The sequence below is a fragment of the Lupinus angustifolius genome, chromosome LG17 (assembly GCF_001865875.1).
Source record: "Lupinus angustifolius cultivar Tanjil chromosome LG17, LupAngTanjil_v1.0, whole genome shotgun sequence".
In the NCBI taxonomy this organism is placed as follows: Eukaryota; Viridiplantae; Streptophyta; class Magnoliopsida; order Fabales; family Fabaceae; genus Lupinus; species Lupinus angustifolius.
Window position 1 is genome coordinate 1,666,334 of NC_032025.1, and position 21,927 is coordinate 1,688,260.

Below are 21,927 nucleotides of genomic sequence, written 5' to 3' on the forward strand. Positions count from 1 at the left end.
AGAAATCCAATGGAGTAGGAAACTGTTATCAAAGAAAATGGCACACTCTTGAAGTGAGCAAGAAACAAGTAAAGAGTGTAAACAACCCGAAAAACACAAGAACTCCAAAGAGATGAAAAAATACTTGATACTCTTTTATTGAGAGATGGAAAAACTGAATTACAAAAGAAGAACTAAAACTATATATATACAACCAGAAAAATATACCCTATGGTAAAACAGAATACTCAACTAACTAACATGGTTAACACATTTAACACATGTCTAAATTGCCTAAAACAAGGGAATGAATAGCTTGTATCAGAATTGCTTGCACCATACGTAACAACCTCACTATCCCTGGGCTTCGTTAACTTATGGCTGAGACAGCCGAAAGGCATGAAATAGCTTCGGCCAAGAAGGCTGCACTGATTGTGAACACATGCTGCAGTGAGGGCGGCATTGGTCTTGAACATTAATGTCCTCATCCTTGCTGCACTAGTCCATGTCCTTATCCTTGCTACACTGGTCCATATGATCAATGTCCTTGCTAGTCTTGATGAGATGATCCATAGAATCCTTGGTTAAGGAGTGTGCATCACCTTTGGTCATGACCTGCATACAAACATGATCAAAATCAGATAAATCTTGACACATCATGCTTATGCCTTGACTTATGCATTGGCCTAGCTTGGCCTGCACCTGGTGCAGTGACTTTATCAAGCAAACCAGTTTGCTTGAGTAGCAAGTTAGCTTGCTTAGGCACATGTTGCATAAGTTTATTTGATATGTTAGTTGAATACTATAAGAGATGACACTACTTAACTAGTAATTGGTGCTCCACTTTAACTTTATATGGAAAGTTGGCAAGTTGTGAAACACAAGTACATGTTTATGAATGCTATGCTTATATAATATGATGAATGGGCTTCTCATATATTAATTAGAAGGATTAGTTCTGGAAATTAGTCAGAATGCTTCCTTTTCAAGTCTTCTATGAATATGTTTCATGAACATCTCGGGAGTAGTGTGACACCGTTGTCCATTTTACATTTCCTTGTCTTATCAAAACATGAGAAACAAAAGAAAAATAAACAACTATGTAAGAGTATAGAAAACGAACAAGGATCTTGTCTCTCCATTAATGGAAATGATACTTGTCTCTCCATTAATGGAGAAGATCCCAACTCATAGAAAATATAGTCTTGATGCTTAATTTTGCTATAAAAACACGGAAATCACTTAAAATGGGTTTTTCTAGTTTCAAGATTTCCTTAAAAGGAAATTATATATTTATTATTAAAATTTGACATACGTATCTTCCATACGAGAACATGCATTGGAAAATTCTTAAGAGAAAAAGATTTATACACTAAGTGTAAAAGTTGAATTCACTATTACTATATTATCTATCATTCATTTTCAATCATCATCAACTTTTCAAAGAAAATTATAAATGAATGATGAATATACCAATTATATATAAATTTTAGTGGTCTTAATATGTAACTACAGGTAATATTAATGTTTTGAGGTTCTTTTAGTTTAGATAACAATGATTAAGTATTTATTTCTTTAATTAAAAAAAATCTTTGTATATGATCAACATGACCAAGGGAAATTCAAGTTTATTGGATATTGAAATATAGCATGGAGATTTGCTCGATTTTCTTTTGTCCATTTCCTTCAAGACATGGCAAAAAAATATGCCGTTGGATCTATTTCCTTCTTGATTAAAGAGAAACATAGGATGGAAACGGACATAAACTAGGATTGTAATATCAAGAACTTATAGCAAACATAGGTAGTAGTAGCTATGTTCCTTCAATAATATTTAATTAAATGATGTAGCTAACATTATTGCTATCTGATTCCTCTTGCAGCATGTAAGAGTGCAAGTGACAGCAAAGATCATGATCGGTGAGGTTATCAGGATGGCAACAACTACCTTATTCTTTTTTAAACTTATCTCATTGCTCTGATTATAGAAACATAGGTAGTAGTAGCGTATGAAATTTAACTGACATTTGGCTATTGAAATAGTACGGCACAGAAGAGAAAGGAGGGCAAAATCTGCTTCCTTTCAACGTTCAAATTTCAACGAATTCTGTTCATAAGAGGTACGAGAGGTACCCCAAGTATTACATAATTACAGGTTCACGGGGTATATCAATCCATTACACCAATAAGATTAAGATTCTGGAAACAATAATATAACTATAATCCTTTCCTAAGAAAACTTTGAGGGAGAAGACTTTTTTGGGTACAAATCTGAACAATAAACAAGATTTAAAGGCCTAGGAGAAGTCTAAGGTCAAGCGTTGTTTCGACAATGGTAAAGGTAGTAGAAGACACGGTTACCCTCTTGGCTAGAAAGTTTACGTAGGAGTTTCGCTCATTGAGGGAGAAGATTAATTTAACTATAAACCAACAATTAGTTACCAGTATTAAAAAAAGAATACATAATTTACAGGTCACTAAAATTTATTTTAAACTAATCACATATGAATACATACATAATGACTCCACTCCTACACAATAAGACACTATCCAAATATTTATCACAAAAGAAAAGAGAACCACACCACTCTGTTGATACATAAAATCTCTGTTACCAAAAAAATGAAATAAAATCTCACTTTTCATACAAACAACAAACTGTAAAAAAGACTTGTCATCACTCATAATCCACCACCAGCATGTACCATAGGTAAATAGACACTCGCACAAACCAACTGGACCACCAATTTTTAGGGCCTTTTATTTTCATAATCGCTTCCTCAATTGAGATCCCTTGGCTACAGCTTTCATGTTTTGAGAATCTCTGAAACAAACAAAGTGCACCAGAGTGGCCCCATTGGGGTAAACTGCAAAAACACTAGTCCCTATTTTCTTCCTGCACAAAGAACACATGCTATCACCGGTTATCTTCACAACTGCTTTCCTCTGGCTATACAGTTCATCTCTCACCTGTGAAAAACAAATTGAGTCATGCTAGATACTATCAAAACCGAGGTATCCGAATTGAATACACGAGAGCAAGTGCTTCATTGACTCTGCCTCATTGCATCCAAGCATACAAGTTTCCCCAAAATATTAGATAAATTAAATTTGATTCTAGGTGTATGTTTTACCTGAAGGTTCTCACTCTGTCTCAAGCTCTTGACCACTGAGCAATTACGGTACATTTCACTAGATTTTCTCAGAAGGGGTCCGAGAAATGAATGTAGGTCCTGTAGATTACCAATACACTTTCTTTTACCAGAATGAAGAAACTAAATAATGTTTGATACAATATAATTTTTTTCCTAACAGAATAAAACTCCCAGAGGCAAAAGTTAGACCAGTTAAGACAAGTAATGGGTGGTCTCTAGCTATGGTGCACAGTGACTACCAAAAAATTTATACCTGTAATTTGGTCTCTCTTGGTAGAAGTTTAAGGGCCTGAGCTCCATTTATTCTATCCCACCGGCAACTCAACAAATCAAGGACCTCATCAAGCATGATAGTAGAACCACCCTCACTAAATTCATCTGCATCACCATCACCATCACCATCACTCCTGCTGCTGTCTGTGCTGCTCAAACTAATTTTTGTTTCCTCAGCACCCTCTATTGCAGCAATTTTCTTTGTTCCTCGGACAGCTTTAGTTTTTACTGATGTCAATGAGCCAACTTTTGGAGTGGTTGTATTCTGTAGGGATAATAGGTTTGTAATTCTCTTTTCAAAGCTTGCGGTTGTCTTCATAGGATTCAAGTAGATTTGCATAAGTGTAAGATATATGTTGCTGCCATATTTTCCAGATGGCTGATGCATAGACTCGTATACTCGATCACAATAAGACAATGCCAGTTCTGGAACGTGAAGCTACATACAAAAGGTACACTCATTTATTACCATAATATTCACCAGTAAGAGATTTATATGATACAATCGCACATGAAGCTGTGAACTAAAGTAGTGTGTTGACTGTTAGGGTTATCAGCAAATGACTACATTACTGAACTGCCACTTCATAGTAAATAGAAGATGCTATATACTTGGGGTCCACATCTGTTGTCTCACTTGTTTGTGTCACTCCATGTGCCAGGAGACATGATTGGTCAGAAAATTATTCAATAATTACATTTTTAACTTCAATAATTTTTTTCAACCAATGAGAGATGATAGTACATGAAGTGGTACAAAAAGTGAAACAGCAAATGTGCTCCCATATACTTGATATACCTTATGAACATACAAAGATAATGCAAGTTCATGTTGGTTCATTTTCCCCAAAAGAATTGCACGTTCTTCATATAAAGCATCTGATGGAAGACGTTTCAGCAGAGCCTCTGGATTGTATCCTGATATACTCTCTAAGGCAGACAATAATTTTTTCCTTGTTTGGGAATAAGCTTTCTCATCCCATTTCTGTTGAGCACTTAAATCAGCGTACCAATCAAGTACTTCAGAAAGATATATGTTTACCTACATAGTAAAACAGAGCAAGTAAATACAGAATTTTCTTTTATTATTAATTATTTATTAGTCATGCTGACAATAAACCAGCTGGGGTAGGAGCAGCATCACAAAATGCCTTTCCAGATGAGAAACTATTTTCATGAAGTCCTCCTCCCCAGTGAAATGAGGAAGTAGATCTGCGTTGGTCCTTAAAGTAAACAAATAGGTCGCAAGAGGCCCTTACCATTTCATTTTGCAAATTGCCAGATATGGCATTCTCATTCATTGCAAGCATGAGCTCTAAATATTTAGCTTGCATGTTAGGAGAGTGCTGCTTCAAATATGAGTTCACCATATCTGCTGGAATATTTCCGGACAGAAAGAGATCAATAGTTTGGGATGGACAGCTTTCAAGAACAAGCATCGAGAACTCTAGAACAAGTATGGGGTCTGTCCCACACAGCGGCTGCAACAAAAACCCACCGAACTAAAAGCTGAGAATCAAAATTATTATTTTTCTCATCTGTGCACAATGGAGATTAGATAACTTCAAGAAGGATTTCTTGTCCCAGCAAACTTATTTCATGCATAACAGAAACAGAATACAATTTTCTAATTATCCCCGTAAGGGACTACACAAACAACATTTTCCAGTATAGCTAGATTCCTTAATAAGGAAAATAACTGAATTAGCCAATGAGGGAAAAACCTTTAAAACAATTGTTGTCAGCATATCAGTGTTGTAGAATAAGTTTATATGTTTAATGACAAAATGCCATCCAATCAAAACATTATTAAGTAAAGCAGAAGAAGGTGCATATCTATAATCTCAATTACGGCTAGAACCTAATGTTAACAATGCCAGGCCCAATAAATACGCCAACAATTGCGGCTGGGTGTGGATTTACTATCTGATTAAAGGTTATCAAATGACACTACTTCCTAAATCTCAAGGACTATCGTAAATCAGTTAGTTACTCATGAAGGAAGTTTAAAAAAGGAAAATGAATGAAAAGTTATCAATCAAATAGAAAGTTTACCTTGAGATACTCAACAATGTCCTCTGGCTTGAACCTATGGGTAATTTCAGACTGCTTAGACTTTGACTCTTCCACCAATTTATGAAGCAGTTCAAGTGCTTCCCGGTGCAACGAGTTGTACTTGAAGAGTTCTAGTAAAACAACATAATGGTTGCCTTTTCGAAGTATCTCTTCACATATTTTCAAATCACAGTAGTTAAGACCTCTCAGTAATTCTAAAACCAATGAAGATTGTCCAGTAAAAAGCAATGCTTGAAGTAGAGCAGTATCCAAAATTGAAGCCATCTCCCGAGCTCCTGAACTAACAGGACCACGACCCTGATACTAATAATTTCAATAACTGACAAATTATTACTATTGAACTGTTTTAATAATTCAAAAACAATAAAGGACATCATATGCCCACAACATTACCACCAATCCAGCAGACATCCTATAAAGAAAAACCCAGTACTTTAGTTGGTATTTTTTTACATATAAACCTTTATTTAGGCATCACACTTACCTATCATCCAACAGATAGGATACGTGTTGGTTGTAAGTTTTATCAAATCTATCCATAATCATTGTATTCAGATCACACATTATCTCTTTTTTATTTTAAGGGGGAGAGAGACAGAGCACATTTGCCTTGACTCTTGGGGACTATCACTGACATAGTTGGCCTCCAATAGATAGATATAAGTTTAGGTTTTACCAAATCTACCCAATAATGATTGTCGTCGCGCATTCGAGATGCAATAGTTAACCAGTAAAACAAAAACTAAAATAAAATATAAAAAAACTAGTTTACCTTACCTTGTTTGTTTTCTTGAACCTATTATAAGATGTAAAGTTATCCCCAACTGCATCTAAAACAACTTCTTCAGTTCCTTCGGCAGTGGCCTTCTCAATAAAACTATATCTCCTCTTGTGTAAATATTTTATGAGAGCCATAAGCATATTATGGCTCACTTTTTTTGATATAAGTGATGCATTCTCATCAGGTTCTGAAGTATGAGATGTTGATAAGGGTTCCATATCATCTGACATACCCAAAGAACCTCTGGAGTGATTCGAAGCATCCCCATAAATGTCTAACTTCTCTGATTCATGAACAACAGTTGTTTTTGGAAGGATAATGGACGGATACAGAGAAAGTACATAGGTTATATCAACTTGAGAATCTAGAAAATGTTCCATTGCATCCTCATAGCTCCCATTCTCAAAAAGATAGTGGGCATATCTGTAAACAACATGTGACAAACACATCAAACAGCATTAACAGTCCATTATCGTTGCCTGCTGATATTCTGGTGCAATAATACCTCGTTGAAATGAGCTTACTCACTTCATCTCATTTTCCAATACCCTAGTTAAATTTTAAAATTTGTAAATCCAAAGCATGGACTCTCACACTTAACTCTTCGGCACTTTGTAATATTATAACCTTTTTTATAAGTAAATTTGGGAAAAAATACATGACTCCTGTAAACACCCAATTTTGAGGGGGTAGCGACAACTGTGGTGAGTGTAACTTTTGAAACAAGAGGGTGTCAGGTGTAAATTGTAATTACATAAAATCGCAAGGAAACCAGTGTAACTTTCACTTAAATTTAAAATGTTATGTTTATAAAGAGATGATTTTTTTTTATAAATATAAATAAATTGACCCACCTAGTGAGGTTCTCGGTTGTTGTATAAAATAAGAAATTTCATAAGGAAAGAATAGAACAAGTACAACAAAAGAGAAAACGATATCTTCCCAAAGAACAAAAAGAAAGAGGAACCACCATGCTAGGAGGTAGAGTGATGCATCAAAGCATGCCAATCTCTTCAGAAATCTACCATATTTACCCCACAAAAGGGACAAACTTAGATCATAGGAAATAATTTCAATAGGGGCAAATTGTCTATTTTTTCAAAAGGAATAAATTAATAATCTTATTATGGTAAGTAACCTTATATGAATTGACTCCTCCTTTGCAACACGCAGACTTGAATCTTCAGGTGGAAGGAGCTTGCACAATGACAAGGCCTCTTCAAAGTTGCCAGATGCTGTTAATTGGACAATCTGTGATGAAATATCAAAATCCTTGCCTTATAATCTTAACAACATAAGACGCAAAATTAATAAGATATTGTAAAATGAAGTGACATGATCCGCTGCTTTGTCATTTGCATTAGAATCCAGCAATATGAAACATGGCAAAAGATATGTATACCATTTGATAATGTTTGCAATACCTGGGCTCCAAGAGAAACAGGGATGAGGGCATGAACAGAATTATCCAAAGCAAGTATCACAGAATTATTGCTTTCGCAAAGATGATGAACGTTTCGAAGAACAATGGTTTGTATCAGAGGATATGGATCTCGGAGAGACCGAATCTGCAAAATGCAAGTGATATAAAATTATAAATCATAAAGTTCATAGAATATTCACGACCTCTTTTACATTAAGAAGAGGAAGAATACATTTGAAAGAGTCCGTTACCTCCACAAATCTGGGAAGTAAAGCTATAGCATATGGCTTCTGAATTACAACTTCTAGGGGGGGCTCAGACCAACAAATCCTACCTTCTGTAAGAAGCTTCCCATTTTGGTCCACAAAGACCCCAATGTTCTCCTAAAATGCATAAATTAGAAGTTAAAAACATGTAGCTTTCTCTAGCCAAAGATAATGAACAAAAAGAATTACAAAAAAACCAAGTACCACAGATATAATTGCATGTGGTTTTAAAATGAACTGAAGTACGAAACAATTTCACCACAAACACATTTGAAGAATATAATAATACCTTTCCAAGAAGAAGCTCTCCAGAAGGAAGAGGTATGACCAAAGGTGGCGCTAGTCTCCCAGAGGTAAACACCTCAGACAATGTTCCATTTGAAGAATTCAAAATCACATACTCTCGTCTAATCCCTAAACATATATTCTCACCGCACCAGCACATGGATTTCACCACATCTGGAACACCAAACTCTTTCACTTCCACAAATCCTCTACCACCTACACAACACTTGACAACTTCAATTAAGGTACAGTGATATAATTACTATTAGAACTTAGAAGACATTTAGAAGAGCTTATTATTTGACCTTATCCTATAATACAAACACTTAAGCAGGTACTTGTAAGAACTTGAAAACATAAGTTATAACCTTCTACAAAGCTAATCAAATAAGCCAAAAAGAGCTTATAGGTCATAAGCTATCGCGCGGCACTTTACTAAGTCGTTTACACAAATGTGCCCATAGCACAGTAAGGTTAGTTATAAAATTAAACTAACAGCTTATACGCTATGATCTAAAACCTAAGAATTAATAAACTAACTAATCGAATTGGAACTGATTGGTAAGATTAGCCGATAAACCAGCTGATATGCATAAAAATCACGCAGCACGTATCTTATTAGCTATATATTGTCTCTATCAGCTAATCAAATACAATTTTATAGACTAATAGCTTATTCAAATAAGCTCCTTCACAAAACAACAACAGGTTGTTTATTATTTATATTTTTGTCAAATAACCTAGTTGTGTAGCCTGATGATGTTAACAAATACACTCTAATTCAACAAATCTTATAACTAACCAAACTGATCGTACAATACAACATCCTAAGAGCAATTAATGCTATCAAATTTTGAAATGCGATTTATATAATTGAGGAAGTGATGATTACCGTCGTGTCTGAATATGCAGACACGTTTTTGCCTTGCGAAGCATAAGAAGCCTCTGCGGTGGTCCCAGGAAAAGACATTAGCGCCCTTAGCTTTGGTAATAACCGCAATGGTTTCAAAAGTAGGGAGCCTATGGAAAGCGATGGATTCAGAGAGAGATAAGAGGAGTTCTCGGGATTCAAGAACTTCCATGGAAATAAGAGGCTTCTTTGTGAAACCAACAATATTCTTTTCGAGAAGGTAAGGGGAAGAGGAATTGGAAGATTCTGGAGCGTAGATACGAAGGGATCCATCGGTGCAAGCGAGGAGAAGTTTGGAACCGTAGGATTCGATGGCTTCGATTTTGGAAGGGGAATCGGAGACTACTTCCACGCGATCGTAGGCGCTGTGTACCATTGTCGCGGCTTTGATCGGAAAATGGTTGGACTTCAGGCTTACTAAGGAAAATGCCACGTTCAGGTCAGATAACAGGAAATAAAATATACTAATATTAATAATATAAAAAAAGGAAATAATAGTAATATTAATAGAAAAAATGAAATAATAAAAGTAGAAAAATGGTCCCGGCGGGGCTCGAACCCGCGACCTTCGGCTCATAAGACCAACGCTCTAACCAACTGAGCTACGGGACCACGTTTAAGAAGGCTATCAATATAATATAAATTCTATTTATTATTATAAATGCTGTATATAGTGAATTGTTGACATTATATTACATTCAATTAATAAATAAACATTAAAATTTCATCACAATTCATACACATTATATTGTAATTGCGAGTTGCAGATTACATGAGCTTTGCTCGTATTTAGAAGGACGAAACTGTATGTGCAATCTTAAAAAAACTACATTTCATCTATCTTTAGAAAAGACTTAAAATTTATTTTTCTATAGTGTTCTAAAGAAATTGAAGCTATTTAATAAATCACAAATTTATGTTTTGCTTTAAGTGTATAACCATTGACAATTTTCATTTCAGTATAAGTAATCACAACTTTAGTAATAACTAATAAACATTCTTTTATACAAACTCCTTGTTTATTATTCTCTAAATGTTTAATGGTTGATAATGAATCCTGTAGTCGGTTAAGTTTTTTAATGGGAGATAGAGATATGTGATTAAAGGTCGTAGAAGTAATGACATTAAAGGTTATAACTAATTCAGTATAATATATATATACACTAACACAAATATTAAGTCATCTATTATCTGTGTGAATTATTTTATGAATAATAAATGATGATTAAATATTAATGGTAGGTGATACAATAATAATGTTTAAAAATTATACATTATTGGTACATACAATAAAAAACTCAAACTAGTGAATAACTTAAGAGAAATAATAGTGCGAGAAACGAGATGAACCACATAGCTTCGCTAGTTCTTCTGGCCATCATGAACATTCCAAAGACCAACACCAACGTGATTAATAGCTATACTTGACTTAGAGGAAGCAATAAATATTTTTTTGAGTTTGTAAACTAGTAAAAGGGAAAGGCTACCAAGCTAAAATAGGCTTTCAATAATATAGCCTAGTGGTACATGTTTAATAGCTATACTTGACTTGAGAATAAATTATTTATATTAATTACAGAAATTGAACAGAACAATAATTCTTAAAGCAAATGTTTGATAGCATATCCACAAGAGAAAACTATTAAAAAGAAAATAAAAAAGTCATGACATCGAAAACTATTAAAAAGAAACTAAAAAAGTCATGACATCCTGCATCTAAGCCCACAACTATTCTCACACTTGAACATACTTGCATTCATGAAATACCAAAAGTGTTAAAATTTAAATTTAGTGACATCATTATTGTTGTTGAATAATTGAATCCAACTATATTTATAGAAGATTGATAGCTTTTAAACTGAATTGCAATTCAAGACATTTATCCCTCTCATTATTAACATCAGTGAGAATTAGGTATCATACACTTATATTAAGAAGGTTGTGACTAAGTTTATGAGTGTTGACAATGTAGTATTTATTGTTCATATAGTGTCAACTCTTCATGTGTCTCCCACTATAGGTTCATTCCAAATAATGTTAGTTCCAATAGTAAAATAAAAATAGGAAACATATTTTTTACTCAATAACTTCTAACTATGCTTACACCCGTCACACTATTGTATTAATACTTGAAGACCTGGGGAGATAAATACGCTGTCCAATTATATTTAGCAAGAGTTGTGGACTGGCTTATCCCTGGCGGGACTATAATAGCAAATACTAATGCTATGTCCAAATACTAAAATCCATGAAAACCTCTGCATAAACTAACTATTATGGTACTGATACTAATTGATGAAGTGGTAATGCATATGATTGTTTTATAGAGTGATCAACCAACTGTGTACTCGTCAAAATGTGTCTTCATTCTTCCTCATCATTTTTATTAGAAAAATGTATGCATTATATGAGTTTCATACATTAAAGATAAAACATAATTATTTTACAGACAAAACTCAATATAACAACAATATAAAAATAACGAGTATAAAAAACTCAAAGAATAATTTTTTTTACAGATTAAAGCATAGAATATGCATCCTATTTTGAGTAATGAGAGATGATTTTTGGCTTACCTTACTTCCATTCCACTGCTTCGTAATTGAAATAACAATCTCATTGATGTTATGGATGCAATTCAAGTTAGTGCCCCATAAAGAGAAACAACTGCGTATAGAAATTATTAGCACAAGCATACGTAGAAAATCATAAAACAATTATATCTCAGTTTTTTCAACAAAAAAGTTATATGCAATGGAGCAAAACACAACAATACAATAGTTAATTTTGTTTTAAGTTTTAAACTTCACATCAAATTTACCTTCTAAAGCAAGCATAAAACTTTTGCACAAGAAATTAAGCAATAAACCCACCACCTCTCAAGGAGATTCTAAGCCTTTGTCAAAATTGGTATTTTAAGCAATTTAACAAATGTATTTAACAATATAATTCACTTTGGCATTTCCATCAAATAGAAGGTAAGTGAAGAGGAAAAAGATGAAAACAATATATACACATCTAACTTAATAGAGGTAAGGACAGTCCCATCACATAATTGAAATAAATTTACTGCATGTATGACATTTCTCAAGTCATCTAGAAAAAATTGGTTGGAAAAGTGGATGAGGAAGAATTGAATGAGAGCATATATGTAGTATAAGTTATAAGGAGAATGAAGGTGATTTGTTCTATTCTTCATGCTTCTTTCTCGACATTTTATCCACTTTCTCTCCCAAACTTCGGTAAAACTGCAATCCATTCTTTTCATCCACGTTCTTTGGGCAGTGTAAAAATTGAATATATATCTTGGAAGTTACAAATGAGAGTAATGTACATTTAAGATACTCTAAATGTAAATAAAATTGTGGAAATAAGAAATTATAAATTGGGGAAATAGGAAATAAGAAATTATACTATTTTGACAATTATAACATGCATTTGCTTTATATATTAGTATAGAAATATATATATATTTTTGGTGCATAACGATTACATATATTTGATCTTCATAAAATGTGGATAAAACGTGGCAAGACATAAAACAGTTTTTTCACTCCTTCAAAACTTCAAAGTGGAAAATCATATATTTGATTAATATTGTATATTATGTGTGCAATTTGAAGTAATATATGTGATGTTACATATATGAATTGAAATTTGTTCAAATTATATTACTTTTGCCCCAATCTAAATTTGTTCTTAGTGATTAAATTAAAAATTAAAGTCAGAAAATAATGAATGTAAAATAAGGAACCACAAATTATATCATGATGTGGTTATTATTTTAAATTTTCCCTTTATTAAGTAACTAAAGTGTCGATTGACACCTCCTGTCTATTGACCTACATTCATATTTTTCTAATATGTATCTTTTTTATGTTACATTCTCGAAAAAAATTAATATAAAATAAGCGAATTACATAAGAAGATTAATCAAATATAGAATTAAAGAAAAAATAATAAAATAAAAAAGTGTGCAAAAACAATGATGTGGAAAAAAGTAAAAGTTTTGGAATTTTATAACGATTATTAATAGATAAGTAGTAGAGATAATTGATCAGCATTCTTTACCTCGGAAGATGCCCTATAATTTTATTAAATTCGAAATTAAAACGAATAAATAATGCAGATCCAAGTGGATTCGAACCACCATCCTCTCAAAGCATTGCTCCGAGCGCTCTACCATTTTGAGCTTACAGATCTTAAGCGCTAACTTGTAGAAGTGTTTTCAAAGTCTAATTAACATTAACATAATATTGAGATATCTCACAGGTTGTTAATGCTTGCTATTGGATTAATAAACAAACTGAACAAAATGCATAAAATAATAGATTAAAGATATATAAAAATATAACCAAAAGAGATACAAAAATTTACAGCTTAAAAACTTAAAAAGTGCAAAATTAAAAGAGAATAATAAGTCGCATGATACAACGATAATTTCTTGTTTGTAGAAAAACAATTGGGATAGTGCATCTTTTCCGATGTACAATATAATCTAAGACACAAATATACATAATTCATAATGATGAGTAATTACTCAAAGGAAATAAAAATATAGATGTACCAAATAATATAAAATAAATAATGACTACGTTTTACGTATAAAAAACAGATGACGATGCCGCCATAAATATAACCAACAATGACACCTTCATAGACTGAAGGCAAAATGAAATATCGGGGGGCAAAATTTTGGTCGCCAAGAAAAACTAAATATTGAGTTTGTATTTACTAATAATACTTAAAAAATACTAACGTGAGTAAAAATGTTCAATAAAATGACAAATAAAATAACGTTGTTATCGCAATAAACCACGAATAGAACACATTTCTCAATTGAATTTAAAATTTACACATTCTTGGTCTAAAATTCTTATATCATTCCCTATTAATTTATATTACTTTTATTCAAAATGAATAATAAATTATTTGATGATAGTTTAAAATTACAGTTAGTGTACATACGTCATTCAATCATGTGATATCAAGGAATTACCACACTTTAAGTCAGCCTACACAACCTGCTAAACCAGATTCGAAGCAGATGTTCAGAACTACTAACAAAAAATTAAGGAAAGCACATTTCAACATACCGGATGATGAACTAAGCTTAAATATTAAATAGTATTGCAAAGAAAACTCAGCTAATTAATTTTCAATGAAATTAGGCATACTTAAATCTGATTCAACCAAATAAATAGGTGATTCAATAAAAAATGTATTATAACAGAAGATTCGGTCGGGTCCTAAATCTGATTAAACCAAATAAATAGGTGATTCAATAAAAAAATGTATTGTAACAGAACATTCTGCCGGGTCCAAAAGCACTGACAAAAATAGCAGACTTTCTAACAAATAATAACAAAGCAACTGAGGAAAAATGGCTAAATTCAAATACTCAAATAACATAGCTCTAATTGTTCTTTTCCTGGGTCTCGGCTTAAAAATGACTATTAGACGAACGTTATAAGGAAAATAAAACTCCTGAGAATATAAAAGAATATCAGAATAAATTTAGTACTCAAAAATTAAAGCAAACAAAGTTCTCTTTCACCTTAATGTTGGACGAAGTCTAAAATGAGATTCTTTCTAAAACTCTTTAGAACGTTGGACCCGCGAATCGAGTCAGTTGAGTGAACTTCAAAAACTTGGTGTATCCTTCTGACTTCCATGGACTCAATTGCAACGCCACAACCCTGATAATATCATCTTCCGAAATACATCATTCTACTGTACAAATGTTGACAGCTGAATCGGTATATCTCCCATAGGATCAATTTAAACAATATACAGATTTCTCTTTTTTTGAATTGCGGAAGTAAAATGAAAAAAGATACAGTAACAGTAACAGATGAGTATTACCCTTCCATTAATAATAATTAAACCCATCAACATCTATAGAATTTAACTTCGTCAGATAAATAACAGCTAAGTATAATCTTCGAAGAGGATATAATGCCTTGAACTTAAATTGTTTCTCTAATTTATTTTAAAATGTTGGTAAATGGAATTATGATAATAGTTGTAGATTCGAGCATAAACATGTAAATAGTTATCTTATAATTACAGCCAATTGTAATGACGGATGGATAATAAGCGGAGAGGATCCCAACCCCTCATAAATTGTTATGGAGTATGACAACCAATTGAGTTGAAGAAAACCAATGCAGTGAATAATGACAATACCAACGGAATACTGTGTTTGCTCACTATAAATTACATTAATAGTAAAATAAGACCATAACTTGAAATACCAGTTAATGGAATATAACAAACCACAACTTTCACCGTTGCCTTGCTCAAATTCTCCCTTAACAAACAGTTAAACTTCATAAAAACATTTTCATTTCCCATAGTAAATTGATTATCGTAAGTAAAAATAGTCAACAGGACCTGCATAAACTACATTTGTTAGCCTTAATTTCTGATTTCACTTACATACTTTCAATTTAATTGCATTTATTTGTATATATTCTAGTTCTACAGTGATTACAAATATAGATATAATTGCAATTAAAATTAGCGAAATATTAGCCCTTACGAATATAAACTGATACCTTAATGGATTGTAGTTAGCGGAAGATTGATGTGATATGCCATGCCGTCAAGTGTTGGAATAAGGAGTGGAGCGAGTAACAAGTAATAAAAAACGCAGAAGAAAAAAAGAGACCAGGACACACACCACACACGACGGTGATCCCGAGCAAATTCCCGTGCGATCACCGCCAAAACCAATAAAACTTTTTTATATTAAGATATTGTGACCTGCCATGCAAGCGCACCTGACATGGCAAAGGTCGGATGACAAGATCAATCAGGACTCGAACCTCAAAACACCTCATCAGAATCTTGAAGGATGTTTCTAGGAACTACGTCCCGTAACCTTTTACATCCACTTAATTTCCCTTCCCAAACCATCAAATCATAATTTAATTTTACAAAATTTCAAGATCTGCAACAAACGATACCACTAGGACAATATCCACGGCTTTCTCTTGTGATAATCTTTCAAGATCTGATTCTTGTGCGTCCATAACTGTCAAGAACGTGGCATGACATCAAGATCTGATATTTTCAAGACCTGTACGTTCTTATCACCATACCTGAAAAACAATATCTCAAGAGCCTTCACATATGTAAGAATAAAGAACTTCTGCTAAAAAGAGCCTGAAAGCGAGTCGATCCAGAATCTGAAACCTCTGTGATGTAGATCTAAGGAATCATGATTCAAATCTATGAAAAAACTGTAAAATAAGTTAAACATATCAGAAACAGAAAAACCATTGATGAAAGGAAGATCGTACCATAACAAATCCACCATCGGCGTGTAGAGCTCGATCAGATCCATAAAGATCCGATAACGAACAACATATCCTCATATCGGATTCAGGGATAAAAAGAACACAAGATCTGCTTTTCTAAGAGAAACAACAGAAATAAATAATAAATAATAATTAAAAAGATAATAATAGGTGAGAGGCCAGGAAGGCGCTGAATGAGTTTATCAATAGAACCCTAACCTTTGTTTTATAGTGGGTTGTGGGAAATAAACGGTTGAGATTACTTAATCTGACGGTTGAGAGTGGATGACGTGTTGCATTAGGTGCGGCATATTTATTGCGGTTTGTTGCCTCACTATTATTGGGGATATTTTCGGAAACTAATGACGTCATGACAGTGCTTTACACGGCAGGGACAGCTAAGATACGCAATTCAAATCGCGTGGTATTGAGAAGAATTTTTTATATTGATAAAAACGTAATTATTTTTAAGAGAGTAATATCAATATATCATTAGTGTAAAATTTTATATACTATTAATATATAATTCATCATTTATATTACATTTTTTAAATATTAAATAATGACTTAAGATGAACTGACATTATATAAAAAAATTATATTATTAATATATTTTTTTTTTTGCCCTTATTTTTATTTTGATTAAAATAAGTTATCAAGTTTTTAGTAATATGATTGTTTTTCAAAGAGACTAATTCTAGAAGGTATATATGATCTATTTTCTAGTTTTGTGGATTGAATATTTCTGGCCTAGTAATACACGTCTCTATTTCAGTATTCACATTTTCCACGGATGAGAGAGAGGAAGCAGGAAAAGGGAAGGATCAAATGAATGGAGAAATTATCATTGTTTTTCCTTTTGAGAACTAAATATCTCGTTACATCATCAGATAATTTATCTCAATAAAAATATAATATATATTATGTTGTTTAGTTTTAGAAATATTTTTATAAAATTATTAAATATAATATATATCATGATTTTAATAATTAAATTAGATAACTTATCAACTTGTACTAGGACATACTTTACTCTATTTATTTTTTAAAGTTGGCTTGCAATATACTTTTTATTGTTTGTTATTTAAAAATTATAAATGTTTAGGGTATTTTTGCTTTAAGAAATAGACTAGAAAGATAGGAGTAATATAATGGGCAGTTGATACATTTAAAGTGTTGTATTAAAACTCAATTTCACAAACATGATTACTAAATATAAATAAATGTTTTATGGATTATAATTCTTAATCTTTAGATAAAGTTACTAGACATTAAACTTTATTTTATGAGCCACTAAGATATTACGTTTATAACTATTGAGGTCCTCTTGTTGGGAAGAATCTTATCTTAATGGATAAGTGGTGTGAATCAAGTATGAATGGATGATGAATAGTAAATTTCAATCATAACATCTTCATCCCACTTGTTTAATTAAATGAAATTTTATTTAAGAACATAATGAAATAAACCAACCAACCTAAATTGATACCAAATTGAAATACTAGTATCAAATAAATTTTTTATGTATAAGACAATGTTTTATACTTGTTTATTACAACCTAATTTAACATTCAGTTAACCAATCAGCCAAGTAGCAATAGTCATTACCATTAGGGGTGAGTATGGGTTGGGTTGAGAATATGTAGTTTGATATATAAAATGATAAATGTGTATATATATTATTAATCATGTATATATTAAGATAAAATTAAAGAATAAATGATACTTTCGACCAAAAGGGTATCATTATTCTATACAAATTTGAGTAAAAATACATACAAATAAGATGAGTGAGTGACCCTGAGACGGGACAGGCTGAGACATGTTGGGTCATGTTTGGTCTCTGCTCAACCCTAAATATTGATCAGGTCTATTTTTAGAATCCGAACTTAGACTCGATCAAACTCGACCCTATTCAGACCCAATCATAATCGGGTCATGCCTAATGAGTAGGTAGGACCGAATCTTGCTCATCCCTTATCACCACAACCTCTGAACCCACATTGGCAACGTCACCATCACCTTCATCATAGCCTTTGCATACTTTAAACCCAGATCAACAATTATAACAGAGTTAGAATTGGTACATTTCTAGTCTCTTGCTCTATCATGATTTCTATTTTCTAAAAAGTAACTACAATTTTTTTGTGTAGGCACAAAAACCGTTTGATTTCGAATTAGTGTATCATATAGGGTAACAAAAAATCTGACCTATGTATAACTATGAAAATAAATGAAATGGATATCCGTAATAATAGCTTATGAGTTGGAACGAGTTATATGATATTTATTATATGCGTATGCAAATTTATTAATTTAGTTTTTAATTAAATTTGTATATATTATAGATTTTTATTATTGATTGATGATTATATCATATACTTTATTATTATTTTATAATAAATTACATGACTATAATAATAAATTTATTATATAAATATCATATTATTTATAAAATAATTATATTCACAAAATAATTATATTCACATATTGATTATTACAAATTATATAAATATATAATTTAAAATTAAAAACTCATTAAATATCTACAAATTGTGAGTACTTCCATCAACCTTTATGAAAAGAAAACGAGAAAAGCTTAGGCAAATTTCGCAATGTGTGCGGTATCATTAGTATGATCATGATTAATAGAGGTTGGACCGAAAACCAATTAGATCAACTGAATAGAAACTTGGTGTGATGAAGTTTCTGGACCTTGTTTTTTAAAATGCATCTATAAATGTGAAGATCTGTTATCCTTACATTTCTTACAATTTTGGTCAAATGGAGAGTAAACTATATTGTTTAGTCTTTCACTTGAAAAACCTAAATATTATGTGGTGTGTGCATGGAGAAAAGAATGTTCAACATAACTTGGAATCATCATTTGGAGTACATTAGGTACCAATTTCCATTTTCATTCTTGTTAAATGTTCCTTTTTTCATTTAAGGTTGTGAGAATAAGGCTATATATATGCCCTTCTCAGACCTCTTCAGTTGGTCTTTTTATTATTCTCCTTAAATGTTCTACTGGTTTTCGTTTTTAAGGTTCATTATACTTGATGTGATCCCTAACAGAGAAAGGCAACCTTGTGACAACACTTTCATTCTCAAGAAGTTGTTGATTTAATATTGGGAGAACAAGTCTATTATAATTCTGGGTTTGTTTAACCTTGAAAATTGTAGACAGTTGTACTTTGTGGTGATGGTAATTATATATGAAAATGCTGCAGAAGAATAGAATCAAGCCACTAGTGACCTACATTATAACAAGGGAAGTATTGAGCATTTCTTGCGTATAAAATCTTTTACCCCTCCTCACATATCCAATGTGAGATTCCACACTAAAATAAAAACTATTATTCTTTAGTTCATAGTTAATAATATCCTCATCTGTTGTTGTATATGTTTAGTTCATAGTTAATAATTGCTACAAAGTTTTATCTTGTAATCACAACATGAGTGTGAGACATATGATTTTACATAAAAACTATACTTGTTTGGTGGTGCTACCTCAAGAGAACGTGACACTTGCTCGCTTGTTCCCACAAGCACATGTACGTGTTGAAAGTTAAAGGGTTTTCATGCAAAATAGCTCATAAAATCTCTCCGCATAAGACACGCAAGGATTGATGTGGAGGACGTGCGTTAAATAAACCGCACCAAGTGTCTTGTCAAGAAAATGCCCGATTTTCCTGAATCACTGAGGACTAGGATTGAAGTGTTTTTTGTCTTAGGATCTTGATTTGCGCCTCTTCTATAAGTTTTAAACAACATCTCAACATATAAAAAACATGCTTCACACAATCAAGACAATTCTTACCTATCCACCCCGATCTCTCCCTTCTAACCTTAGTAGGAAAACTTGTACAGTTAGATTCTGCACCAACCCTGATACTGATAGTACTGATAATTAAGATGGAAAAGAAAAATACACAGAACCCTAACCAGGATGCTAGTCATGGGTGAGTTCAAGTATCCCTTATATCTTTATCATGCATGTACAAAATTTGTTCTAATTAAGATCTATAATGAGAATATAATTGATTTAATGCTATAAAGGGACATGATATCTCATTCTTTTGGAGAAGGGTATGCGACGAGATCTGATGAAGAAGGATTTGGTGGGATTTATGGTGGAAATCAGTCTCTTCCTGATAAGCCCATCCATGAAAATCACCCAGGTTTTATATATTTATATAGATTATCAAACTGGCTTGGCTTATTTTTCTGTGTTTGCATGATTGAGACTCGGCACTGATGATTTTAATTTGTTTGTTTTGATTGGGATGTTCATGAAGCTTATGACAAGACTCAGGGAAGTGAGGTGAAGGAAAAGGAAAAAGCCAGGCACCAAACCAACGCTAATGCTTAGATTATTTTACAACACATGTATTGGTTTAAGCATGTAGTATTTTTTTATTTTATTTTAGAAGTTTAAATTACGAATAAACAACATATATCTTTGATGCATTACTAGTATTACATATTATCCCAGAAAATGAACAAGTTTTCTCCCTCAAAGGGAAGTTTTGTAAATTGGTGATTCTCCATCACAGCAGAATTTGTTAAGATCTCGATCTCATCCATGTACCCGAACATTTGATTTTGTGTTCTTCTCTTCGAACATGGGAGAAAACACAAGAGAAGAATGGGAGAAATCTAAATAGTTTTGTTTGCTGTTTTTTATTAAAAACCACTCACAAGTAAAAAAGAAAAAAACCACCACCTTTTATGATATCTCACTTGATTAAGATTCAAAAAATGGAATATAGTCTTCAGCTGGGCTGGTAGAGATAATTTCTAAGAAGAACTATCCTACACATTTATACATTGTGTTATATTCATTAATTATTGATGGTCTCATAAGTAACCTTATGGAAAAAAGTATTGCCTTAACTTTTTTTTTATTAAGCAAAGGAAAAGAAAATTCATTAAGAAAGTATAAGAGATGCTAACCTAATAGACAATAATAATTGGCAATACAATCAAGAGAATCAATACACTAACTAGAATAAGAAACAAATCTAGAAGAAAACCATAACCAAGACCTATTATCAGCGTAACCACACCATACCACACCATACACCAAAGATGAAACTTAACTCATTCTAACCAAAGTTTGACACCTAATAAAAATCAGGGTGAACATCTGCTGTCCCATAAAAGTGTACCACTCCATGTGCCATTATTTATGATTGGTCAGAAAAATATTTAATCATTACTTTTTTAACTTAAATGTATTTTTTACAACCAATCATAAACAGTGCCACATGGAGTGGCACATTTTATGGTACAGAAGATGTGCTTCCTAAAAATCAAGAGAGACCAGTAATGAAATCCCCAGGTGATTCCGAAGCATTTTTTATAGAGAAAACCAGTAATCTAAGCATTTCATTAAAAGTTAAAAGACAACAAAATAACAAATCATACAAATAGTAGTTTGAAAAAGAAAAACAGTAATAGAACCATATC

General features: G+C 32.3%; 1 protein-coding gene, 1 long non-coding RNA gene, 1 other non-coding gene and 1 pseudogene across 3 annotated transcripts; 1 reads left to right on the forward strand and 3 right to left on the reverse strand.

Moving 5' to 3' along the window:
* LOC109331177 (vam6/Vps39-like protein) lies at positions 2,436-9,601 on the reverse strand. The gene is made up of 12 exons (XM_019565524.1): positions 9,131-9,601; positions 8,243-8,454; positions 7,939-8,070; positions 7,689-7,832; positions 7,403-7,515; positions 6,261-6,687; positions 5,463-5,780; positions 4,667-4,888; positions 4,207-4,449; positions 3,388-3,846; positions 3,114-3,212; positions 2,436-2,949 (listed from the first exon to the last, which is right to left on the reverse strand). The coding sequence occupies exons 1-12, from the start codon at positions 9,522-9,524 to the stop codon at positions 2,746-2,748; spliced, it is 2,967 nt and encodes a 988-aa protein (XP_019421069.1). The 5' UTR covers positions 9,525-9,601; the 3' UTR covers positions 2,436-2,745.
* TRNAI-UAU lies at positions 9,687-9,760 on the reverse strand. Its single transcript has one exon. It is a non-coding gene; the product is annotated as a tRNA-Ile (tRNA).
* On the reverse strand, positions 15,591-16,853 carry LOC109331181. The gene is made up of 2 exons (XR_002105751.1): positions 16,456-16,853; positions 15,591-16,254 (listed from the first exon to the last, which is right to left on the reverse strand). It is a non-coding gene; the product is annotated as an uncharacterized LOC109331181 (long non-coding RNA).
* Positions 20,064-20,880, forward strand: LOC109331179 (annotated as a pseudogene).